At 41.7% G+C, this 27,220-nt stretch overlaps 1 protein-coding gene across 1 annotated transcript in view; it reads left to right on the top strand.

Moving 5' to 3' along the window:
* The window catches only part of ATP1B3 (ATPase Na+/K+ transporting subunit beta 3), a 65,803-nt gene that overhangs the window by 26,031 nt on the left and 12,552 nt on the right, over positions 1-27,220 (top strand). Inside the window, exon 2 of the mRNA XM_075861236.1 lies at positions 21,558-21,686. Coding sequence (XP_075717351.1) covers positions 21,558-21,686 — 129 coding nt within the window. The remainder of the gene's footprint in view (positions 1-21,557; positions 21,687-27,220) is intronic.

Here is a 27,220-nt window from a genome sequence, read left to right as displayed (position 1 = left end):
AGCAACGATAGTAGTATTACCTAAGGATGGGAAAGATAGCCAATTACCAGAATCCTATAGGCCGATATCTTTGCTGACATCGGACATTAAAATACTGGCAAAGGTTTTAGCGCTACAGCTAAATAAGATGGTACAGCAGGTTGTGCATGACGACCAGTCGGGGTTCATGCCATCCAAATCAACGGCTGTAAATCTTAGGTGGTTATTCCTCAATCTTCAGGCGGTACCGGATGACCCTGTGGGGAGAGCTATGCTAACACTAGATGCTGCAAAAGCGTTTGTTTGTGTAGAATGGGGGTATTTATGGAAGGTTCTGGGCAAGATGGGATTTGGTCCGAACTTTGTGAAATGGGTGCAGTTGCTATACGTGGCTCCTACGGCCAGAATACGAGTGAATGGAGCACTGTCTGGAAAGTTTCCGTTGGCAAGGGGAATGCGCCAGGGGTGCCCTCTGTCACCATTGCTGTTTGCTCTGGCGGTGGAACCATTTGTTTGTCTCGTACGACAGGAGGAGCGCATACGGGTTTGAAATATGGGGAATTGGAGGAAAAAATCTCTATATGCGGACGATATACCTGACAGACAATGAACACATGAACACACTGGCGGTGGTACTGGACACGATCACTAGATTCGGCATATTCTCAGGTTTAAATATTAACTGGAACAAGTCAGCTCTTATGCCACTTGACCCGGTCAATATTGTGGACGATGGAGTGGGACCCTGCGTTCCGGTTGTATCAGAGTTTACGTACCTGGGGGTCAAGGTGACGTCTCAGGTTACAGACTATATGACTTTAAATGTTTTGCCGCTGCTGCCCAAGGTTAAAGCTAAGGTGGAGACCTGGAATAGACTCCCTCTCTCTGCTCTGGGGGGGACCAACTTAAGGCTATGTTCACACGGAGTATTTGGGGGGAGGAATATCTGCCTCAAAATTCCGTTTGGAACTTTGAGGCAGATTTTCCTCTCCCTGCACGCCGATTTTCGCGGCGATTTTCGCGAAATAAAACAGCGCGAAATACGCTTTCTCTGCCTCTCATTGAAGTCAATGGGAGGTCAGAGGCGGAAGCGCCCGAAGATAGGGCATGTCGCTTCTTTTTCCCGCGAGGCAGTTTTACTGCTCGCGGGAAAAAGACGCCGACGCCTCCCATTGAAATCAATGGGAGGCGTTCTCGGGCCGTTTTTGCGACGCGGTTTCCGCGTCAAAAAACTCGGCAAAATACTCCGTGTGAACATAGCCTAAAGAGGCTCTGTCACCAGATTCTCAAATTCCTATTGCATGTGATCGTCGCTGCAATGTAGATAACAGTAACGTTTTTTCTTTTAAAAAAACGTTCATTTTTGGCCAAGTTATGAGCTATTTTATATATATTTATATGCAAATGAGGTTTGAAATGGACAACTGGGCGTTTTTTTTTCGTTATGTCCAACTGGGCGTGTATTGTGTTTTTACACGCCCAGTTGGACATAACGAAAAAAAACGCCCAGTTGTCCATTTCAAACCTCATTTGCATATATATAAAATAGCTCATAACTTGGCCAAAAATGAACATTAAAAAAAACAAAAAAAACGTTACTGTTATCTACATTGCAGCGCCGATCACATGCAATAGGAGATAGGGATTTGAGAATCTGGTGACAGAGCCTCTTTAAAAAAGATGATTCTTATGCCCCAGGTGCTGTACATGCTACATAACTCCCCGGTATGGATACCCAAACACTGGTTTAGACGACTGCATAATCTCTTTCGGGATCTGGTCTGGAAAAAGGGGGTGCCTAGAATAAAAATAAAGAAATTACAATTGCCAAAAGATGAAGGGGGGTGTTGCTTTGCCGAATGCCTGGGTATACTACTTGGCTGCTCAGTCAACATTTTAAAGGGTGGGAGAACAAAGAGAACTGGGGGTCTAGTGCACGCTTATTGTAGTATATGGGGGGAGGGCTAAATCCACTGGAGGGGCTGGAAGCGCATACCTACAAGAGATTAGCAAGTACTAAACCAACTTTATCTTGATACATAAAGTCTGGTAGCAATGTAAGCAGCTTTTGGGTATAGGAATGTGCACTCAATATACTCCCATATGGCATAATCTGGTTCTGTGGGAAATGTGTCAATTGGAGGGCATGCAAAAATGGGAAATGGCAGGGGTTATACGACTGCATCACCTGTATGATGATACCGTATTACGGTCCTTTCAGCAGTTGAAAGACCAATTCCGACTGGAACACAGTATGTTTTATCAATATCTGCAGATACGTCATGCCCTACAGGCGCATGCGGCTTTGGTGGACCTGACGGTATGTGCGATGGGGGTCTTAGAACATGTGGTTAAGGCGGACAAGTCTAAAGGTCTGATCTAGAAGGTTTATAAGAGCTTGTTATCCAAACACTTGGGAGATCCGATGGAGCTGGTGAGTGAAATGGGAGCGGGATATCGGTTCTTTGCCCACGGAGGAGTGGGAGGAGATCTTAGCATTATCGTGCCATCTTTCTCTCAGTCTGGCGCAGAGGAGATCACAACTCTTTTTGATTCATCGAGTGTACCGAACCCCTTGGGTGCTAAAACAGATGGGGCTCAGATCGGATGCTAAATGCCCTAGGTGTACGGAGGAGAAGGCGGACATATATCATATGTTCTGGACATGTGGGGCCTTATGGGGGGAGATATTGGAACTGATCAAAAAGGTATATGGTATGGAATTGGCGGCAGATCCAAAGGTATTGCTGTTGGGGTTTGTGGGGGGTGACAGGTGAACTGGGGGGTGACAGGTTGGAATGTTTGGCAATTGCAAAAATTCAATATCAGACTAGGACGTGTATCGCTAAACATTGGCTGGATGTGGAACCCCCAGTGCAGAGGGAAATTGTGGGAATGCTAAATCATAACATTCTGATGGAGTATAAGCAGTGGGGAAGATGGTTGGCTTGCCCTGGGGTGGTGTCCTCTGAACTGAGCAGAATACAGACGCAAGTCTTCTAAGGGACCATTTGTAGTCACTTTAGGAGCATATGGGGGAGGAAATGATGGGTCTTGCAAATTTTTTTTTTTTTTGTTTGTTTTTTTGTAACTGTTAGAGATGCTGATGGGGGCTGTGCAGGGGTTGAGGGGGGGGGGTGCAATGTTGGGGTTTTTTCTGTCCTACTGGAACTGTTGTAGATGATGCTATAACTGTCAATGTCTTATTGTTCTTGTTAATAAAAAATTGGACTGATTAAAAAAAGACGTGTGAATTTCTTGTTTTGTTGGAGTTTTAACAATACTCAAAATGGTTTGCGATTCGCCGACCATTAAGATAGGGGGAATCTATTTGCCATCATCTTTCCCTCTGGAGGACCCAGCACGTCCGTGCAATACACATACAGCCCATTGCTTTTAATGGGAACTACTTAATGCTTTTTTTTCTCCTGTGGCAGCGCTGCAGGTAATAGAAAACTTATGGCCCTGTTCCCCTATAGGTTACAGCTGATTTCCGCAGATCAAAATAAGCAGTAGGTCATCCTGTGACGACAAAATAATCAAAAATGCGAGTCAGTGAATTAGGGATGTCACAATACCAGAATTTGGACTTCGAAACCGATACTTCGTTTAGTATCGCGATTTCGATACCAATTCGATACTTTGCCAACAGTAATAAAAAAAAAAAAAGTTCTTCCATTTTCTGATGTGAGGCGCGAGGTGTGATGATGAATTTAACCTCCATATGCCTCACATTAATAGTAATTAACCATCATGTTTCTCAGTCATAATGGGTTAATGTGTGAGTTACATGGTAACACAAGCGCCACCCAACCTTCCAAACACACATACTAAAAACGTAATTAATAAATAAAGACCAAGAGAAAATGCAGATGGAATAAAATGGCCGCGGTATTTATTAAGGGTTTACATAATAAATAGAATAAATAAATATTGAACTTGTAATAAATACCAAATATTTTAATAAATATTAAAAACCAATAAATATGATGCCAATAATTCATGACCTTGTCCACCCATAAACTGGGCGACTAACCCCACAAGCCACGTCGGATTTAATCCGACAAGGCCCCCCCTCCCCCCAAAAAAAAACACTGCGGCTCTCTCAACCATAGAGTTTAGACCTAAATTAAAAATGTCCAAACCAACATCTGATAAGTGAACCAAGTCATTTCTATACAGGACTTTAACAAAACCCTCAAGATCCTGATGCCTAAATGACCAACCTCCAATAGAAGTTAAAAATGTTTCCATATTTCTATTGATCCTTTTTCTGATTTTTTTTTTTCCATGAAGGAAAAATCCGAACCGCTCCATAACGATAGCATTTGGAAACATGGATTTGATGAAACACAAATCTCGTTTCATTTCAAAAATAAGATCTAAAGTATTAACTTTGCCCAAGTCGTTACCACCTGCATGAACAATCACAGCATCGGGATCCTGAAAAGTCAATTTCGTCTCCTTTAAATATTGTACCATGTATTTCCAGCTTAAACCCCTATGACCAAACCAGAAGACTCTCACTAGGTTAGGATCCATAAATAAATTAATTATATTTCGTTCAGCTGCTCTCTTCCATGCCCAGAAAATGAAAGAATGGCCACATATCCAAATGGAAACTGGCTTACCTGAAAAAAGGAATTAAAAATTAAAACGAGCAAGATTTGGTCTAACATATAATCGGAATCCCATCTTCCTAACGTTTTCATAATTGTATCATCTAGACCCATCCTGTCCGCCTCTGTTGCAGCACCGATGCGGAATGAATGAGACGAAAAACCAAAACCTTCTAAATTAATAAAATTCAAGCATTTTTTTAAGAACTGCATTAAATTGAAATGTTGTTAAAGGAGAAGAGCCAGCGTGAAGTAAAAATGAACCCAAAAAAGTAGGCCTTGCTTCCAAATAATTTTAAATTGCCAACACAGAACATAAACTAGAACCCACCAGCTTTCTAAGTTTCAACAATTTGCCTTTGCCTAGCTGATCAGTTTTAGATCTGCGGATCAATATCCATACCGAACAATTCTCTAGTCGAACATCACTGAATAACAGACTGGATTTAGATGACCTATTAACTGCTGTAAATTCACCAATTCTCAGGGCTGCAAAAAAGGCAAGAACAAATGACGTCCGAAATAAAATACACTCCTAATTTGAAAAACAAATTTTTGGAAGGATAGCCAATAATTTCTCTTTAATATCAATAGAAATTGGCCTCCTTATCAACAGAAGAGAACGATCTAGAATAACCTTTTAACAATTGTTTCACCTGAAAATAATCATTAAACTAACGACAACCACCTAGTTTTAAAAAGAAGGAAACTCCAGCTAACGTTTTATGAATCAATGAAAAACTTAAACCTAAATTAAATAAAGAACAGACAAAAGAGAATATTACCTCTAAAAAATTATTTAAATGCCCTACCTCCAAAATGTCACAAAACATGCACCATTTTCTCCAAGAGACACAATAACTGGACCAAGTACGCTGGGAAAGAGAATTTTTAATATGTTTCGAAATTAATCCCAGATCAATTGCCATAAGTGATCCGGACATCGATTTCCCACTCTCCGCATGAGGGGCCAGCTGGTAAAATCTTTCCCACTGTGCACGAGAAAGGGAATCGGCTATATTATTCAATTTAGTATTAATATATTTAGCCTTCAACCATATATTTAATTTAAAACCGTATAAAACCAAATGGCGTAATAACGTAATCACTAATTCACTAAGAGATGATAAATAATTCACTGCAAACAGCACACCTTTATTATCCGTATGTAAAAATATTAGTTTGTTCTTCAAGGATTCACCCCAAATATAAAGAGACACTGCAACCGGAAATAACTCCAATAGAACCCGATTTTTTTGTAAGTCCAGCTTGAACCCAAGACTCATCCCAAGGTTCAGCTGACCAATGACCATCCAAAAATTCACCATATCCCATAGAACCTGAAGCATCTGTAAAAAGGCGCAGAGCAAGTGAATCGACAAACTCCTCCTGCCAAATACTTCTACCATTCAAATTTAGTAAGAATTCCTGCCATACCCTAAGATAATCTTTCAAAACCTTAGTTAGACGAATGTGCGAAAATGGAGATTTCAAACCTCTTGTAGATGTGTAGAGCCTTCTAGAGAAAACTCTACCCATTGGGATAACTTTTGAGGCAAATACTAAAAGGCCTAATAAAGATTGACGCTCCCTCAAAGTTGTTTTACTAATTAGCATTTTAGATAATACATCCATTAATTTTAATAATTTAACCTCCGGAAGTCTGAATTCCATCAAACACGTATCAATTGTGATTCCTAGAAATTCAAGACCACAACATGGAGAAACTGTTTTCTCACCTGCTAAGGGGATATTAAAAAAACTCACAAACTTCAATAAACTTATTTAACAGATTGAAACAAACTTGTGAATCCGCTGGACCAAAAAATTAAAAATCATCTAAGTAATGCAACAAATCACCATCCCTCAAAGTAACCCAATGAATAAAAGTGGAAAAAGCCTCAAAATAATAACACGACAAGGTAAAGCCCATGGGTAAACATTTGTCAAAATAATATTTGTTATTAAATTGAATAACTAAAGAATTAAAACCTAAGGGATTAACGGGTAATAACCGAAAAGCGGATTTGACATCCGCTTTTGCTAATAATGATCTATGGCTGAATTTTCTCAACAGTACCACTGCATCATCAAAAGATGAATATTGTACTGAAGCAAAATCTGACTCGGCTTCATCATTAAGAAAAGTCTTATCGGGAAAAGAAAGATGATGAATCAACCTATATTCATTTGGTTCTTTCTTTGGGACAATCCCCAAAGGAGATATTCTAAAGTTAATAAAGGGGGGAGAGGAAAATGGACCAGCAATTCTTCCTTCAACTAATTCTTTAATTTTAGAATGACAATTTCTTTATGCTTCTCTACTGATTTTAAGGTTATCGACCCATAAGCAACCTGCACCCTTGTACTCCGGAGCATAAAAACCTCCTTTAAACCCGTTCAGGAGCATTAGAGCCTTCTCCCTGTCTGGATACATTTCTAACCACATTACCATTCTTTGCCAGTTCACCGGCATCGGTGCCTTTAAGAACGGATTCCTTACTATGTTGATTTGCTTGGTTAGATCTCTTGAAACAACGAAAATTTGGGGAACAAAGTGAACATTTATGACGATATTTACAATTGTTTAACCATTTACATTGAGATTCATTGTAAGCAAAGCAAACTCCTTTTCTCAATGTAGTCTGTGCATTAGGGGTATTTTGCCTTGGATTAACACCCGTTCTCTGAGGAAGCATTAAATTAATCCAGAGGCCTACGCCTTTGTACATCCAGGTCTTAAATGGGGTGTTACAGTTTGTCTAAAGAGGTCGTCGTAATTGAACCAAGCAAAACTTCCAAAATTACGGTACGCTTCCAAAACAATATCGATGTGTTGGAATAAACTGCAACACTTTTGTGGGAATTTCTCCCCAAATACAGCAGCATAAATGCAATAAGCCTGCAAGTAATTGTAAAAAGACCTAGAAGCAAATCTTTTTCTACTTTCATCCTCATCAGTTTTCTTATCTTTCAAAACTGCTTCTTTAAAAGAAGGTAACAAAGATAATAAATCAATATATTCATTACGCCAGATCTTTTCCTTAATAGATCATGGCAAATGATAACCTAACGGAGACACCTCACAAGCAATAGCTTCTTTAACACAGGCTTCAGAAACACCTACACCTTTTTCCAATAGTGGTTTAGTCAAATCCACCATTGGAACTACATTAGGTGTCCAAACATCTGCTGGGGAACTAATGTTCATCACAGATTTACTAGTGAAATCTGATAACGTTCTAAAAATATTAACTAAAATATCCGCATTAGGATCAACATTAACGTTGGCAGACTGAGCAGCGCTCAGTCTACATGAAGTCTCACCCTCCTGGACAGGAACGCCAGCCTGGAGCTGCTCCTCAGACTTCTTATCTGCTGCTGCAAGTCTTCGGTTACTTCGGTCTGGAGATGATTTACCGGTGTTCCCAAGTCTCCCTCTCCTTTCCCAAGCAGGTGAATATACATGCCTAGTCTTGCGCTGCCTCTTCCGTGGACCTGGGGAGTCTTCACTGGCACCAGCACCCTTTACATGAACAGGGTCACAAGCTCCGGCGGAAGCTCAATTGATGTGGTCATATCCGCTGACGTAAGTCCGACTTCCTCCATTGCGCCCGGAGCAGCTTCAAGACACTTTCGGAGCCAAGCTTCGCCACCACAACCCTCTGCTTTCCGAATTAATTCCCTCAGAAGTTCTTCCATTCTGAAGCAGATGTGTTTCTCCTGGCGATGATGTTCCTCTTCTTCATCCAACTCGGACGGGCAGCAGACCACTCCAAAACCTGGGAATATATATTCAAAATTCCCGCCTTTTTACCAAAGGGAACCAATGAAAACACCAGATTTTCCCGCCACAGAGGAATTTTCCAGAACCTGTGCATGCCAAGACCAAGTGGGTGGGGCACCACTGACCTGAACTTGACCTCATACCAAATAAAAATAGGGGAAAAAGAGGGTTAAACCGAATGACCTTTAATTAATGACCATAAAAGGAACTGAAGGAAAACAGGAGGAAAAAGGGGGGGTGCCGTGTTACCATGAGGGGCTATGCTGTAAACCGGCTAATAGCCCCTATTCATGGTAACACAAGCGCCACCCAACCTTCGAAACACACATACCTAAAACTTAATTAATAAATAAAGACCAAGAGACAATGCAGATGGAATAAAATGGCCACGGTATTTATTAAGGGGTTACATAATAAATAGAATAAATATTAAACTTGTAATAAATACCAAATATTTTAATATTAAAAACCAATAAATATTATACCAATAATTCATGACCTTGTCCACCCATAAACTGGGCGACTAACCCCACAAGCCACGTCGGAATTAATCATCCGACAAGGCCCTCCCCCCCCCCCAAAAAAAAAAAACACCGGCTCTCTCAACCATAGAGTTTAGACCTAAATAGCCCCTATTCATGATGGGGTTAATTACTATTAATATGAGGCACATGGAGGTTAAATTCATCACACCTCGTGCCTCGCAATAAGGTCGGATTCACACGAGCGTGTGCGTTTTGCGCACGCAAAAAACGCGGCGTTTTGCGTGCGCAAAAAGCACTTCAGCTCCGTGTGTCATGATCATATGGTGCGCAGCTGCGTGCTTTTCGCGCAGTCGCCATCATTGTGACACTGTATGTTTGTAAACAGAAAAGCACGTGGTGCTTTTCTGTTTTTCATTCATACTTTTCACTGCTGTTGCGCGAATCACACGCGTCCCACGGAAGTGCTTCCGTGTGCCATGCGTGGTTTTCACGCACCCATTGACTTCGATGGGTGCGTGATGCGCGAAATACACACAAAGAAAGGACATGTCGTGAGTTTTACGCAGCGGACTCACGCTGCGCAAAAATCACTGACTGCACGGCCCCATAGACTAACATAGGTCCGTGCGAGGCGCGTGAAAATCACGCGCGTTGCACGGATGTATTTTTACGTTCGTCTGAATAAGTCCGAAGTGAAAGAGAGCAGTTTTTATTTGATTTTTTTTTCAGCGTACACATCATAAATGATGCAAAAAAATTGTTGTGAAGGTTATTACGGCCGCGCCAATACAGAATGTGTGTATATTTTATGTATTGAGACTTTTATTTTATTGTTTGTAAAAAAGGTGTATGTATTTTTTTTAAAATTTAACATTACTTTGTTTTTACTTTTTTTTAAACTTTAATGTACTGGCATATATCTATATACTGATAGTACACAGGCATATATCTATATGCCAGTATATTAGCCTGTGTACTGATAGTACACAGGCAGTTGTTAGGACATACCTAAGTATGCCCTAACAACAGGAAATATGGTAGGACAGCCCTGGGGTCCTTCAATGGACCCTGGGCTGTCTGCCCATATATGGTATGTCCCTCAATCGCGTCACGGGAATTCCCTGTGACGCGATCCAAGGGGCATCCCCCCTTCTCATTTTCCCCTGAATGCTGCAGTCCGCTGTGATCGCAGCATTCACGGGAATAACGGCGGAGATGAGGTTTCACCGACCTCCGCCAGCGGGGCTGCAGCTGTGTAATAAAGTCATTGCCCCGCTCCTGACAGGAAATGCGTGCGCGGTCAGCATGAGGTGATGCGGCCGGCGCTGCCCTAATGAGCGGCGGTTCAGGCACTGAAGACAGAACATGGGGGTGTTTTGCAGTATACCTGCCATGTTCTGTCTTCAGTGCCGCCGCTCATTAGTGCAGCGCCGGCCGCATCACATCATCCTGACACCTTGTTATCAGGACTCAGGAGCGCGGCAATGACTGCATCACACAGTCGCAGCCCCGCTCTCATACATTCATGTGTTACAATACTGAGCTGTGCGGCCGCACAGCTAAGTATCAAAATACATGAAATAACGGTATCGAACCGTTTGGGGACGCAAAGTATCGAAACCGTATCGAAGTTTCGATGCATCGTGCATCCCTACAGTGAATCGGGTGAAATTATTTGCTGATCTCTAGTTAGGACCATCCATACCGTCCTCCTTCCCATATTTGTTCTCGCCAATGTTCCACTATTAATCTTCTTGTGTTGTAATCCTGCTGTGACCAGGTAACAAATTGTTTCTGGGGCATGACATTATTGCTGCTTAACCCCTTAAGGACGCAGCCTAGTTTGGGCCTTAAGGCTCAGAGGCCATTTTTCAAATCTGACATATTTCACTTTATGTGGTAATAACGTCGGAATGCTTAAACCTATCCAAGCGATTCTGAGATTGTTTTCTCGTGACACTTTGGGCTTCATGTTCGTGGTAAAATTTGGTCGATATATTCAGTCTTTATTTGTGAAAAATTGCAAAATTTAGAGAAAATTTACAAAAAATAGCATTTTTCAGAATTTAAATGCATCTGCTTGTAAAACAGACGGTTATACCACCCAAAATAGTTACTAGTTCACATTTCCCATATGTCTACTTTAGATTGGCATCATTTTTTGAACATTATTTTATTTTTCTTGGACGTTACAAGGCTTAGAACATAAACAGCAATTTCTCATATTCTTAAGAAAATTTCAAAAGCCTTTTTTTGAAGGTACCAGTTCAGTTCTGAAGTGGATTTGAGGCGCCTATGTATTAGAAACCCCCATAAAACACCCCATTTTAAAAACTAGACCCCTCAAAGTATTCAAAACAGCATATAGAAAGTTTTTTAACCCTTCAGGCATTTCACAGGAATTAAAGCAAAGTGGAAATGAAATTTGCAAATTTCATTTTTTCTGCTGAATTTCAATTTTATTCAATTTTTTTCGTGTAACACTGAAGGTTTTACCAGAGAAACACTACTAAATATGTATTGTCCAGATTCTGCAGTTTTTAGAAATGTCCCACATGTGGCTCTAGTGCGCTCGTGGACTAAAACACAAGCCCCAGCAGCAAAGAAGCACCTAGTGCATTTTGAGGCCTCTTTTTTATTAGAATATATTTTAGGCAGCATGCCAGGTTTGAAGAGGCGTTGAGGTATCAAAACAATGGAAACCCACCAGAAGTGACCCCATTTTGGAAATTACACCCCTCAAGGAATTCATTTATGGTTTTTGTTATGATTTTGACCGCACAGTTTTTTCACAGCACCTATTTGAATTGGGCTGTGAAATGAAAAAAATTATATTTTTTTCCAATAAGATGTCATTTTTGATCAAAATTTCTTATTTTCACAGGGAACAACATACCCCATTTTGTTGCCCAATTTGTCCTTAGTGCGGCAATACCCCATTTGTGGTGATAAACTGCCGTTTGGGCCCATGGGAGGGCTCAGAAGGAAAGGAGCGCTATGTGTTTGTTGGAGTCCAGATTTTGCTGGATTGGTTTTCGGGTGCCATGTCGCATTTGCAGAGCCCCAGAGGTATCAAAGCAATGGAAACCCACCAGAAGTGACCCCATTTTGGAAACTACACCCCTCAAGGAATTCATTTATGGTTTTTGTTATGATTTTGACCGCACAGTTTTTTCACAGCACCTATTTGAATTGGGGTGTGAAATGAAAAAAATGATATTTTTTCCAATAAGATGTCATTTTTGATCAAAATTTCTTATTTTCACAGGGAACAACATACCCCATTTTGTTGCCCAATTTGTCCTTAGTGCGGCAATACCCCATTTGAGGTGATAAACTGCCGTTTGGGCCCATGGGAGGGCTCAGAAGGAAAGGACCACCATTTGGCCTACTGGAGCTTTTCTGGTGCTAAGTCATGTATGCAGAAGCCCCTGAGGTACCAGTACAGGTGAAACCCCCGAGAAGTGACCCCATTTTAAAAACTACACCCCTTAAGACATTCATCTAGAGGTGTAGTGAGCAATTTGACACCACAGGTACTGTGTAAAAGATAATGCGCAGCAGATGGTGCAGTGTGAGATTTGCAATTTTATATATATATATGCCATTTCAGTGTCCAATATATTGTGCCCAGCATGCGCCACCGGAGATATACACCCCTTAAATTGTAATGTGGGTTCTCCTGGGTACGGCAATACCCTACATGTGGCTGTTATCAGCTGCCTGGGCATACGGCAGGGCTCAGAAGGGAAAGATGAGGGGGGTAAGCTGTGCGGAGTGCATCAGGGTAAATTAAAAATCAAGGGATGTATGATACATTTTAAAACAATCTTTTATACAGAGCCCTGGTTTGTCGGGACACGTGTCACATTGGTATATTGTGACTTTCCTTATCCCCCTCTTATAGCAGACTCTGCACCTCTTTTGACTCTTTCCCTTTCCACCGGTTTGGGGAACTTCTCCTGGAAAGTGTTGCCCTGGTACGATGCTTGTGGCCTCGCTTCCAGAAGTACTGGGTGCCCCCACTTCCTGGTCCCTAAAGATTAGATCTTGAAATTCCAGGAAAGTTCCCGTCTGGCCTGCACATCGACGTAGCACGTACGCATTGTACAAAGCCATCTGTATGATGTGCCCGGCCAGCTTCTTATACCACACCGCATGGCGCTGTAGGGCTTCAGGACTTGATTTGACAAGTCCATCCCTCCCATGTACCTATTGTAGTCCAGGATGCAGTCTGGTTTGGGGGTGGCCTTTCCTTCATATATCCTAAACCTGTAGGTATACCCTGATGCACTCTCACAGCTTATACATCTTCCCGCCATACCTTGGCCTCTTACCCGGCAGGTACTGGCGGAATTGAACCCTCCCTTTAAAATGTACCAGGGACTCATCAATAGAAATACACTTCTCGGGGGTGTATGCTTGGGAAAACCGGGCACTGAAACGGTCTAATAGGGGTCTCCGTTTATACAAACGGTCAAAACTGGGGTCATCTCGGGGTGGGCACGGCTCATTATCAGTATAATGTGAGAAGCGAAGTATTGCCTCATTTATTCATTTTTTTAGGTTCCAGGTCAGTTCTGAAGTTGCTTTGAGGGGCCCATATATTAGAAACCCCTATCAAACACCCTATTTTAGAAACTAGACCCCTCAAAGTATTCACAACAGCATTTAGAAAGTTTATGAACCCTTTAGGTGTTTCACAGAAATTTAGAGCAAAGTAGAGGTGAAATCAACTTTTTTTTTTTGTCAGAAAATCCTCTTTATACCATTTTTTTTCTATAACACAAAAGGATTTATCAGAGAAACGCAACTCAATACTTATTGCCCAGATTCTGCAGTTTAGAGAAATATCCCACATGTGGCCCTAGTGTGGTAATGGACTGAAGCAACGGCCTCCGAAGCAAAGGAGCACCTAGTGGATTTTGAGGCCTCCTTTTTATTAGGCACCATGTCCGGTTTGAAGAGGTCTTGTGGTGCCAAAACATTGGAAACCCCCCAAAAGTGACCCCAATTTGGAAACTAGACCCCTTGAGGAATCCATTGTAGTTTTCATGGGGTGCATGCGGCTTTTTGATCAGTTTTTATTCTATTTTTAGGTGGCGTGGTGACTAAAAAACAGCAATTCTACTATTGTTTTTTTATTCTATTTTTTTTACAGCGTTCACCGTGCGCTATAAATGACATATTCACTTTATTCTGCGGGGCGATACGATTACAGCGATACCAGATGTTTATAGTTTTTTTATGTCTTATGGCATTTACACAATAAAATACGTTTTGTAAACAATCATTCACTTTTTGTGTTACCTTATTCTAAGAGCCATAACGTTTTTATTTTTCCATCAATAAAGCCGTGCGAGGACTTATTTTTTGCGTAACGAACTGTAGTTTCAATCAGGACCATTTTTCGGTACATGCGACTTTTTGATCTCTTTTTATTCCATTTTTTGGGAGGTGAAGTGACCAAAGAATTGTTATTGTGGTACGGTTTATTAATTATTTTTTTTACGGCGTTCACCGTGCGGGATACATAACAAAATAATTTTGTAGTTCAGGCCGTTACGGACGCGGCGATACCAATTATGTATAGTTTATTTGTTTGTTTATATATTTTTATTCATAATAAAGGACTGATCAGGGAAAAATGGGGACTTTTACTTTTATTACTTTTAAAACTCTTATTTTCTTATTTTTACACAACTTTTTTTAACTTTTTTTTTACTTTATTACTTTGTCCCACTAGGGGACTTGAGGGCAGGAGGCCCTGATCGCTAATCTAATACACTGCACTACATGCGTAGTGCAGTGTATTAGAGCTGTCAGCTACTCACTGACAGCAAGCATAGTGGGTCCTGACGTTGTCAGGACCCACTAGGCTTCCGTCTATGGCATAGCCGGACGCCATTGCTTGGTGTCCGGTTGCCATAGTCACCATCGCCGGCCGCTATCGCGTAGCAGGCCGGCGATGGCGGATTAACCCCTAAGAAGCCGCGATCGCTATTGAACGCGGCTTCTGAGGGGTTAATCGGCGGGGGAGCTCCGCGATCGGTCCCGGCACATTGAGCAGTGATAGTCTGCTGTCGGAAACAGCAGCTATCACAGCTCATGAACGCGCCCCGCGCGAACGGCGCCGTGTTTACTCCATGACCTACTATTAGGTCACTGAGCGCGAACGCTACAGTTAGCATGACCTAATAGTAGGTCATGGAGCGTTAAGGGGTTAAAGAGGCTCTGTCACCAGATTTTTCAACCCCTATCTCCTATTGCAGCAGATCGGCGCTGCAATGTAGATAAGAGTAACGTTTTTTTTTTTTGGGAGTGTATGATGCTGACGAATCAGCATCATCCACTTCACGATGCAGGACCTGGGGCAGGAAGTGAGTGACGTCACAGCGGGATCTCTCGAGAACACGCTGTGTGTCTGCACTGCCAGAAGCTGGGTGTTGCTGATTCGTCAGCATCATACACTCCCATTCACAACGCCCAGCAAGTAAAAGTAGTAAAAACGCCCAGATGTACACACACAATACACGCCCACTTGGACATAACTTTAAACATGCCCAGTTGTACTTAAGAAGGCTCATTTGCATAAATATAAAAATGGTCATAACTTGGCCAAAAATGCTCGTTTTTAAAAAAACAAAACTTTACTGTAATCTACATTGCAGCGCCGATCTGCTGCAATAGCAGATAGGGGCTGCAAAATCTGGTGACAGAGCCTCTTTAAATTATCCTGAAGTTGACCATAAATTCCTGACAGACACTAAACTCTGGAGACAGTCCACACTCCGGTATGACAAAAATCCATTATATGTTGGGCACCATTAAACAAAAAAAAACAACTTGACAGCAGGTTTCTCTTTCACACACACCAACTAAAGCAGATCTAGTCCTGTGTATCATCCGAGTAATCTGGAGCTTACACACAAGCCTATTCTTCATCAGTACTACATCTGTTTTTTTCTGTAATGTTAATCAATGAGGCTATTCACATGGGTGTATAAAATAAGCGCGTATTTAAAAACGCAGCATTCAATACTTTCACCCTTATTTAATTGAGGTCTATGGAAATTGAATAAAATATGAATACATCCATGTTGCATCTGTATTTGGTCCGTATGTGATCCGTATTGCATCTGTTTTGCAAACTACTGTCTTACGTAATAAATTTACCTCCCTAGAAGACATCCCATCAGTATTGCAGATATGTAATGCTGATGCAGAATCATCCGTAATGCGTCCATGTTATACGGACGTTTACAAATACGCTCCTGTGAAAGAGGCCTACAGAGGATTGGTTATTTGCATGGTAATTTTCGTTTAGTATTGATGGTTTCCATATCCACACCACCACCCCTGCCTGATGTGTGTGTGGAGTACAGTGAGCAGGCCCTAAATCTACAGTCCAATGCATAATAAAACTTGACCTATTCTACTCAATTATTTTGGGGGTGCCTATAAATTGCAGACACTTGTTTGTCCTGCTGACAATCTAATGGCAGCGGCTTATTCCCCTCTCCCTCACTCCGTAAACATTTGTGAAAATAAGCAGCAGAAACAATGATTAAGTTTTCGTCTGGTTGTATGCTTTTCTTATTGTGCAGTACGTTTTGTATGATTAGTTACTATATTAGATCTAGTGGATTGTTGGCCTGATACGTCAATGTCCCATGTTTAGATTCTTAAAGAGGCTCTGTCACCACATTATAAGTGCCCTGTCTCCTACATAAGAAGATCGGCGCTATAATGTAGGTGACAGCAGTGCTTTTTATTTAGAAAAACAATCTATTTTTACCACGTTAGGGTATGTGCACACACACTAATTACGTCCGTAATTGACGGACGTATTTCGGCCGCAAGTCCCGGACCGAACACAGTGCAGGGAGCCGGGCTCCTAGCATCATAGTTATATACGATGCTAGGAGTCCCTGCCTCTCTGCGGGACAACTGTCCCGTACTGTAATCATGTTTTCAGTACGGGACAGTAGTTCCACGGAGAGGCTGGGACTCCTAGCATCGTACATAAGTATGATGCTAGGAGCCCGGCTCCCTGCACTGTGTTCGGTCCACTACTTGCGGCCGAAATACGTCCGTCAATTACGGACGTAATTAGTGTGTGTGCACATACCCTTAGGAGTGATTTTAGATTTATGCTAATTAGTTTCTTAATGCCCAAGCGGGCGTGTTTTTACTTTTAGACCAAATGGGCGTTGTATAGAGGAGTGTATGACGCTGACCAATCAGTGACCAATCAGTCATGCACTTCTCTCCATTCATTTAGTCAGCACATAGTGACACTCCGTTGTTCACTATGTGCTGTCTTATACTGACACATTAACGTTACTGAAGTGTTTAGACAGTGAATAGACATTCCTTCCAGCCAGGACGGGATGTCTATTCACAATCCCAGCACTTCGGTAACGTTTCTGTGGTACTTACAGCAGAGCAAGCGTAATCTCGTGAGATCACGCTGTAAATGACAGGTTACAGGGAGATTAAGTTTTGCTCTGCTGTAAGTACCAAACAAAGGTTAACGAAGTGTCGGGATTGTGAATAGACATCCTGTCCTGGCTGGAAGGAATGTCTAGTCACTGTCTAAACACTTCAGTAACGTTAATGTGTCAGTATATGACAGCACATAGTGAACAACACAGTGTCACTATGTGCTGACTAAATGAATGGAGAGGAGTGCATGATGCTGATTGGTCAGCGTCATACACTCCTCTGTACAACGCCCACTTGGTCTAAATTAAAAACACGCCCACTTGGGCATTAAGAAAGTCATCAGCATAAAGCTAAAATCGCTCCCAATGTGGTAAAAATAGATCGTTTTTCTAAATAAAAAGCACTGCTGTCACCTACATTATAGCGCCGATCACATTATGTAGGAGATAGGGCACTTATAATGTGGTGACAGTCTCTAATTCTGCAGGATGGGTTTCTTTGTGACCAGTAAGACGTAACCCTTGTATTTGTTTCCTAAAATGGGGATTTGTAATGGACATAGAGGGTGAGACTGCTGCCACTTCACGGCTCCCTGTAAACCTCTTCAGCGGATAAGTGATAGATATGCTGTAACAAGAGGCTGTCCTTCAGCCAAGAGATTACTTGATGGAACTCAGAGACCAGAAAAAGTGGCACGACTGGTTTCCAGTTGCGCATTGAATGCTGCAGTGTATTCAAATTTATTTTTTAGATTTGCATTATTTATTGTAAATAGTAAATTATTATTTTTTTTTAAAAATGACATCGGAGTTGCATGGAATGGCTTTCTCAATTGATGTAAATGTATCTAGTCGATCAACAGAATCTCAGGCATTTGTCTAAATGGTAGACCAAGGAATTAAATCCCTGCAAAAATTAAGACTTCGTTCACACAGGGTTTTTTGTCAGGCAGAAAAAAATCTGCCTCATAATTCGTTCATGATTTTTGAGTTAGATTTTGAAATGCCAGTGTTCGGCTCAATGGCCGCAGCCGAAAAACAAAGTGAAAAACGCTACAAAGAGTGCAGACAGGTCAAAATCTGCTTTTCTGCCTGCAAAAAAAAAACCACCTCAGTGTGAACAAGGCCTAATATGTGGATTTTGCCACATTCCTCCCTTTGCATTTCAACATACACGCCATGCTGTGGATTTACAATACTCCATTTTATGGGGTTGAATTGCAGTACCAGGCACATCCCATGGATTTGAGTGGTGCTGTTTCAAAAAAAAAAAAAGAAAAAAAATCAAGAACGAGATCTGCTGTTTTCTTGACTTTGCTAATAGCCATCTATTCCAAAAAAGTATACTGACCTCTATATTCATGAGCCCGGCGGATGCCAAAAGGACAGACGTTGTAGACCCGCATTTGTTTTATAGTTTCTGATCAACTCCACTAAAGTGAGTTTTTCCTTCTAATGAGCTTGTCTTACCCTGTCAGGAATCTGATCAAACTGTCGTGAGTCTGGTGTAAATGTAGTAGGTAAATATTCTGGTTCTACAATATCATGAAAGGCACATGTTGGCGAAGACTTTATTTTTTCCATTGACACCCATAGATCTTAATGGGTTTGTGTAATGCTTCATTTTTCTCTTCAGTGGTGGTATAGGGAAAATTTATTATTTTCGGTTTACCCCTTGCTATGACCAGTTAGCGATCAACTTTTTCTCAGGAGTCTGGTCCTTAAGTTCAACGATAAACCATTCAATAAAATTAGGTATTTGCAAGGTTAATCAACATTATACGTAGATTTCATCTTCAGAAACCCCATGTCTTACGCTGCGTTAATATTCAGGGCTTTCTGCTGCATGCCATTTTGATTTCTTCAACCCTGTTCCCTTCCGACGCACCATTAAAGGCTATGTATAGCTTTTTTTTAAATTCCCCCCCCCCCTTTTTTTTTTTTTTAAATGTGTGTATGTATATGTGTATAAATATATATATTTATTTTTTATTTAGTGCAAGTTTCTAATTGCTTTTTATTAAAAATAATTTTAACTTTTTGAGCTACAGCTGCTTTGTATCCTGTTTACTGAGCAGCTGTATCGTGTGCTGAGACCTGACGGGTTCATTGACAGCAGGTCCTGTATGTCAGATACACCTGTTATCGATCACCTCTATGTTAGCAACTTAGATGTGATCGGTAACCGCTTGATCCTGCGTTTCAGAGGCACGCAGGACCCGCTGTCACTAAACCAGTCAGTGTCGCTGACCTGATGGATATAGGTTTCAGTGTTAGTTGCAGCTGCTCTGTATACATGATACAAAGCAGCTGTATCTCAAAAAGTAAAAATTATTTTTAATAAGTGTTTAGAAAGTTGCACCAATCACACTGATAGACATTTTTATTTAAAAAAAAACAACGTTTTCAAAGGCGTTCATAGGTTTTAGCAACTTAGCTGAGATCCCACATTACATTGTAGTCTGGTTCAGTGCATCTTGGGAGGAGTATTTTTTTTTTAAAAAAAATCTAATTCCTATAGAGTGCACTGCATATTCCACAGTACACCATAACAGAACATCCTCTCCACAATGACTAGCCCTGAAGTTTTACAGCTGATGGAAAGCTGACCGAATATTAAGTGCAACTATCGGTGTGAATGGGGAAGAGGACATGATTTAGCAGTATTATATTTAATGTAAAATTGTATATAATAATGAAATAGTTATTATAGATTTAAACTAAAACGGTGTTAAAAAAAAGTGGAGCTATTATTCAGCAAATAAAGTTTTACGGTTACACACGAGCTGTTCCTGAAGTCCTTGTGTTAGAGATGGGAAAACAGCAGGCTAGGCTCAAAGAAGCATGCCGACAATTGTTGTTGTTTATTTTTGCATATAAAATGCTAACTCGCCATCAATATTCTAGCAGTATCGTTTTGTTTCTTCCCAACTCAGTTGTACCCGACCCGTGTATTTGGAACCCTTTCATTATGGGCAGCTGTGTCGTGATCTGTCTGACCACAAAAGTTGACCATGCCCCCATGTGTAGACAGGAGGTCAGTCTCACTTGTGTGACTTAAGGGGTTTTACACTGGGCAATTATCGTGCAGACGAGCGTTCATATAACGCTCGTTGCCGATAATTGCCCTGTGTAAAAAGGGCAGCAATCCGCTTGATCATCTGCTGGTCGTATCGTTTTAAAGTAAAATATGATCGTTGTCGGCAGCCCATCTCTATATAATAATGTATGGGGACGAGCGATCGGAGTAACTACCGCCCGTCCCCATCCATATTTCCGTGAGACAGGAGCAAAGGAGCGCCTATCAACGATGTCTCGTTGATCGGCACTCGCTGCAGCGGCCGAGTTTCTGCTGGTGTGAAAGACCCTTTACTTCCTGTGAACTACAGGATTACATAATCGGCTATCAAATCCCTCCTGGCAGCTCTCAGGCACCCCCCATGCAAAGATTGCTGCTATCCCTTCTCTAAGGAAGCAGTAGTGCAGTGATGTAATAGGTAAGTCCATACAATGATTAGCTGCCGAGTTATAAAACTCCCCTGTCTTAAACTAACTGTCCATACTATGTGAGTGCTGTGTGCAAAATCCCCAGTGGATTTCTATGAGATGCTGCTTCTCACTGTCTCCTGTATAAAAGCTGCAAAAATGTATCCCTATCAGAAAGCAGAGGATACATGCTGAAGCTGCAACACGTTGGAATACACACTGCAGTGAGAGGACAGCTCTATGTCACTCATCTGATCTATCACTTGCTGCACTTAGGATGCAGAGCAAGTGCAGAGTGATGAGACTCCACCCGCTCTGGCTCTGCAAAGCCAGAAGCATCATGGGAAATGTAGTCTGTACTAGGGGAACCATATCAAAGGGGAAGAAGGGACTAAGATGGCAGACAACCCATAAATGACACATCCACTAAAACCGGTATGCACATGGCGTATCCAAGAGCCTCTACGTTATTCTTTAATACTAGCCTATGCACTATATAGGAAAAAAATCCTGAAGTGCTTCTTTTATTGTTGGAGGTTTATGTAATAGAGAAAAGGGGAAATACTTAAATAAACTTTATTTTGAGCGCTGCCGTGTAATGTTAACCAGATTAAACAGTGTCTTTAGCTTCCATTCCGGACGTCTATTAATGGAAATGTTTGGGTTACGCCTGTCTTTAAATTGCATAAATCACTTTTAATAGTTTCTTGATGGGGATAATGGTGAACTAACTGTGCTCTGTTTGCTTCCACAGCTCTGATCCTGCTGTTTTACCTGGTCTTCTATGGCTTTCTGGCAGGACTCTTTACCCTGACTATGTGGGTGATGCTGCAAACACTGGATGACTCTGTACCCAAATATCGGGATAGAGTTTCTTCCCCAGGTAATACTTACATGTATTTTTTTTGGTATCGTAGACAAACAAGCATTTAAAGCTTTAACATCTGCACGAACATCAGGGCAGTTATGTCCTCATCCCCTTTGCCAATATTTGCTTCTAACCTTATTTAAGAGTTACCTGATCAGACAACCCCTATAAAGGGAACCGGTCACTAGATTTTTGGCTACTAAACCACCACTATATCCTTATACTATTGGGGAATAATTTTATAAATATGCCGCTGTCAAGTGTCTGATTTAGCATTATGTATAAAAAGAACTTGTAATACATTGTGCGCTGCATGTAAATTACTCCGTCACGTGGGCAGTCCCAGTCTACTAAGGAATCATGCAGTCCTGGTTTGATTGCCGTTCCACAGGCCGGGATACAAGCCTTCAGAAGCCAGGTCATGGGCAGGGTGCAAATCAAGCCCAAACCAGTACACCTCTCTTCAATGCGCATGAGCCGGATGCTGCTGGTGCAGTCTTGTAATGACGTATCCCAGCCTGTGTAACGTCAATCATCCAGGATTGCACAACTCCTCAGGATTACTAGAAATATTTCCACAAGGCAAATAAACTGTAACCAGGGCAAAAATCACATTTTCGGACCGTGCTCCCATAAAAAAACAAAAAGTAGGACATGCTCCATAATTCCCAGCACGGTTCTACGGCACGGACACCTATCCGTAGCGATACGGAAAGGTGTCCTCGGCCAATAGCACCGGGCGGGTCCGTAATTGCTGACCTGTTACGGTCCGCAATTACGGAGATTTTTTACGGTCATGTACATGGGACCTTACACAGTTAGCAAACCCCAGTCCCCTCACTGCTGCTCCTGTTCATTGTCGGCATTCATTAAAGTAGATGTGCTGTGCAGCGTGTCTGCTTGTTGTTAAAGCTTTATTTTTATTTTTTTTCTGCTATGGGGCGGGGCCTGTAACGATTTCACGATTCTGGGCAAATCCAGAATCCTGCCAACTTGAAATGGCGAATTAATTAAATGAATTTGATTAATTGCCCAGCCCTATACACAACGTTGAAAGACCAATACACCGAGGGACAACAAAATAGTGACTAGTGCAATAACGGAGAGCATACAATATGTTCAATTAAAGTGCCTATACAAAAAAACCGGGAAGAGTGATCTTTCTTCATCCGCTGTGCTAATGTCGTATAGGAATAATCAATTCAGGATCACAACGTCTGGGTATCTAACAAGGGGCAACATCAATATCCAGATGAAAAACAGAAGTCTAAAGAAAAAAGAGCAAAGCTTAATTTCTCAGTCAGGCTATTGGGTGTCATTGCCCCCAAGGCCACAATTCACTTTTATACGCTCTTTGTGTAAGTACTTGGGATCAGAACTCCCCCCCCCCCCCCCCCCCCCCATGTAAATCTTCTGGGGTATCTTACATAAAGCACACACTGTATTAGAAGTTCTTTTCATACACAATGTTAAACAAACTGAGGGGGGTCGTGTTTAGAAAGCTATTCCCCAGTAGTTTAATGATGGTGGTTTAGTAGCCGAAACTCTAGTGACAAGTTCCCTGTCATATGAGAGTCGTCCGCAATGTGTTTTCCCTGCAGTGGCCACTACTGGGGAAATGTAGTAGTACATGAAGTCCTTCAAATGAATGGTTGTCAATGTAATAAATGGACGGCTGGGGCCACTGCTTGCTGCTTGTTCTCTGGTGCATGGAGGGGGTCCTGAGCAGGGGGTCCCTCTATTATTTTCATGTACCTGAAGGGGCTTATGGAAAAGGGGTTGTCCCTCATTCTTTTATAGGAAAATATAACTTTTAATTCCAGATTGAAACGCTTACTACCAACGTTTAACTTCCCAGAACAAGACAGCGTATGTGGTGCATCAATATATTGGGGGTTGGACTTCCTGTTTATTTCCACATTTATATTAGTTTTTTTTTTATGTCCATTGCTTGGGTCATTAAGTGTAAAACCAGCTTTTGAGAACAAACTTCTAAGTTACAACACGACTTACCCCCAATATGGAAGATGGGTCCAAGGCACCGCCAGTTACAGTTTTTTAGGTTTTATTGTGGAGCACAAAAGCATAAACTTTTTATTTTTATTTTTTTGAACTGGCAGTGCCTTGGACCTTTCTTACATACTGGACTTGTATGGTGGATCTAGGAGGAACCCACCCCCGGGTTAGCCCGCCTCAACCTAACCTGGTGCACACGAGACCTATTCGGATACACCATTATTGATCTTATCCGTTACTAGTTAAGCGAGACACGGAGCACTAGTTACAAATCTGCAGTAAAAGATGTGAACATTTATATACCAATAAAGGAGCACTTGGAGGCATCATCGTTTTGGTGGGGGGGTTTATAGGCCTGTCTGCAATACTCTCCACCAGCAATTCTGTAGTATAGCTGCATAGTAGGTTTGATGCTTTCTCAGGATCTCCCTAATAAATAAGTGCAATGGGAAACACGGTTTCGCTCCGATAACATTGCGCTGTAGAAATATTCATCAAATTGATAAAGGATCCATATTGTAGTTGGGCAATGCAGATGTGTGGATCAATATAATTCTCTGGATTTTGGTATGTATTACGTGAGCTCATTTTGGTGTCCTAGATCTGGGAAGGAAGAGAAGTTCGCTGTGTCTCGTAGTATGTTTGTTCCCACACACTTCAGCAGGAAGCTTATCCCTCCGAGTCATGTTTAGATCAGCACAAACTGTCCTGATCAGATTAGCGTCTTTCAAAATGTATAGTGTTTAGTATGGATTTACATCCCATTTATAAATGTATTGCCTGCTAAGGGCCTTTTTTACACGAGCCAATGATCAGGCAAACAAGCGTAAACAGGGCAACGATCAGCTGATGAGCAAGCAAACGCTCGTGCGTCGGCTGACCTGCTTGTTTATGCAGCCAATAAATAAAATGGTCGCAAGTCGGCAGCACATTTTCCTGTGTAAACAGGGAGATGTGCTACCAACATGATGGAAACCAAAGATCGCTCGATCCCATACGTAACCGATCATTGCTCCTTGTGCCGTGGGCAAAAAAAAACGCTGCGAAAAATGTTTTCTCTTCCTCCCATTGATTTCAATGGGAGGTCAGAGATGGAACCGCAGGAAGAAAGAACATGTCCCGCTCACGGGGAAAAAAACACCTCCGCCTCACATTGAATGGGAGGCGATTTCAGACGTATTTTTTCAAAAACACTGCCGAAAAATTGATCTAGCCTAAGAACCTGAAATGCCAATGCCATTAAATCAATGACCGAAAATAGATTCAATACCAATGGACTAAAATTTCCCTCACGTACACGCTGACAATATCTGTGTGGGTAATTTAAGCATGAAAGTGCGGCACCGAGTATTTAAGCGTGTTGTTGCCAAATTTCGTTTATAAAAAATAAAAAAAGGTTTTTAGTGACATTTTACACATTCCCACGCTCTAGCCAAATTTCAAAGCTTGACCAATCGAAGATTTCTGGAGCCTTTAAAATATTATATGGGGGAGAACGGTAAGTTGTCTCTCCACCTACACACATTCTCGGTATGAGATTTGGGGTTCAGCCGCCATTTAAAATGGTCACCAAATCCGCCATGATCATGGTTCCTGGCCTTAATGTCTGGCATTTATTGGGCTGCATTAAACTGCAATGATACTAGGTATAGATAAATTGAAGCAATGAACGGCTTTATGTACGGTTTATATAATGTTATTAAGTCACTGTGTGCTTTGCGGTCATTTTAAAGAACATCTCGGTGCTTTTAGAAATCCAGGGAATCCATTTTGTAGTTCTCCTGAAGGAGCTTAGTAAAGCGCTTTGTCTATTTGTAGACCTAATAAAGGACCTTTATAATGTACTTATAGAGGTTACGCAACCTGTTTTCTCTCCGCAGTGCTCACAGTCCAAGGATTTGAGTCACTCAGTATATTTACAGCCATGTGGCTTGTATGTACCGTCCTGTCTGTTATGTCATCACAATTGATTATTAGTAATCTACTGACCTGAGGGGTCTGATAATGACTCGATGATAAATGAAGGGGTTGGTTGAATTAATCAAAATGGCCAAAACTCCACATGACGTATCGCACCTTGGATTGATAGAACGGTCTAATTGCGTTCCCTCCGCTTCTATGCCCCCACATAATGTCCTGCTGAATTTTTGTGATCTGTACATCTCTCTGCCTTAAAAAGAATCACAATTTCATCATTCTTTTTTCTCCAACCCCCCCCCCCCCCCCCATCTAGCCTGCCGGATAATACAAATTATTTTATACTCCGGCATATGTTAAATCCCATTAATACGTGATTTAAGAAACTTTCTTGTATGTGTAGCCAACAAAAACTCCTTCTGCCGTTTCTGCACGTCCTTTAGGCAAAACATGAGGCGTTCTTGTGCATTCACCGAACTGACATGTCTCGTTTCTTTTTTCCTAATGGCCTGGGCCCAGGCAGCTTCTGTTATAGATGACCTGAGTGTATCTGACATTTGAGCCTGGAAATATGACTTCTATTTTATTGAAGACAATTGGAACAGCCTTAATGAATAGCTTGGCTTTCAAATTTTTATTTTTTACATTGATACCCAGGATCCTTTAGGTTATAAGTTACCAACTTAAGGCTGCGTGTACACCTGTGTTCAGTGCGCACGGATTTTGTCCTGAGGAAAAAAAATCTGAGGTGGATTTTGCTGAGATACCGTGGCAAGAAACCTGAGGCATACCCTCCTGATTCCTGCCACGGTTTTGCAGAACAGCCGCAATTTGCGCACGCAGATTAGTTCCATTCAAATCTGTGTGGCTACTCGATGCAGTTTTCACACCGGAATATGCTGCGGAAGCCACTTCAACAAGTCACATGTCACTCTTTATTTTTTCAGCGAGGCGGATTGCAATTTTGCCCGTTGAAAAAACTGCATCATATTAATAACGGGGCGGTTTCTCATTGAACACAATGGAAGGGATTCTATACATATGTTTTTCACGCTGATTTTGACACCGAAAATGCGTCGGAATCAGTGTAAAAATTCCGCCGTGTGAACAGGACCTAGGGGTTGTTGCCTGTTTTTTGGCCAGATGTCAGGGCACAATACACAAGCATGGTCTAGATGTCCATGATGTTTCTCCGCTTGACTTACGGAGAATCTATGGGGAGTTTCCAGTGGGAAATCTTACCAGAAAGGGGTATTCCTATCCACATAATGTGCCATGAATGCCTGATGGGTGGCCCCACCTATTGGGTGAACAAGGGTACCCCCCCCCCCCCCCCCAATTTGCCCATTTAAAAAGGCTGAAGCAGAAGCTTTTCCCATTGAAATCAAGAGAATTGGCTATCCTCTTTCTATTGCAGTCTATAGGACTTGTCATGATCAGGACTTCTGAAGCCAGGGCTCTTTCTTATGATTTATTGTATAATCAGATATTCTCTGGAATTATCCTGGGCTGTTGCATAGCAGCGTTTCATGAATGAACTAGGTGACGGCAGCAGATCTACATCCTGTGATCATCTGCTGTCACAGATCTCCCTGGCCATTGTAAATCACCTAAAT

Source organism: Rhinoderma darwinii, chromosome 4 (genome assembly GCF_050947455.1).
Source record: "Rhinoderma darwinii isolate aRhiDar2 chromosome 4, aRhiDar2.hap1, whole genome shotgun sequence".
Classification (NCBI taxonomy): domain Eukaryota; kingdom Metazoa; phylum Chordata; class Amphibia; order Anura; family Rhinodermatidae; genus Rhinoderma; species Rhinoderma darwinii.
Note: the sequence above shows the minus strand (reverse complement) of the source record. Positions and strands in the feature narration are given on the sequence as shown.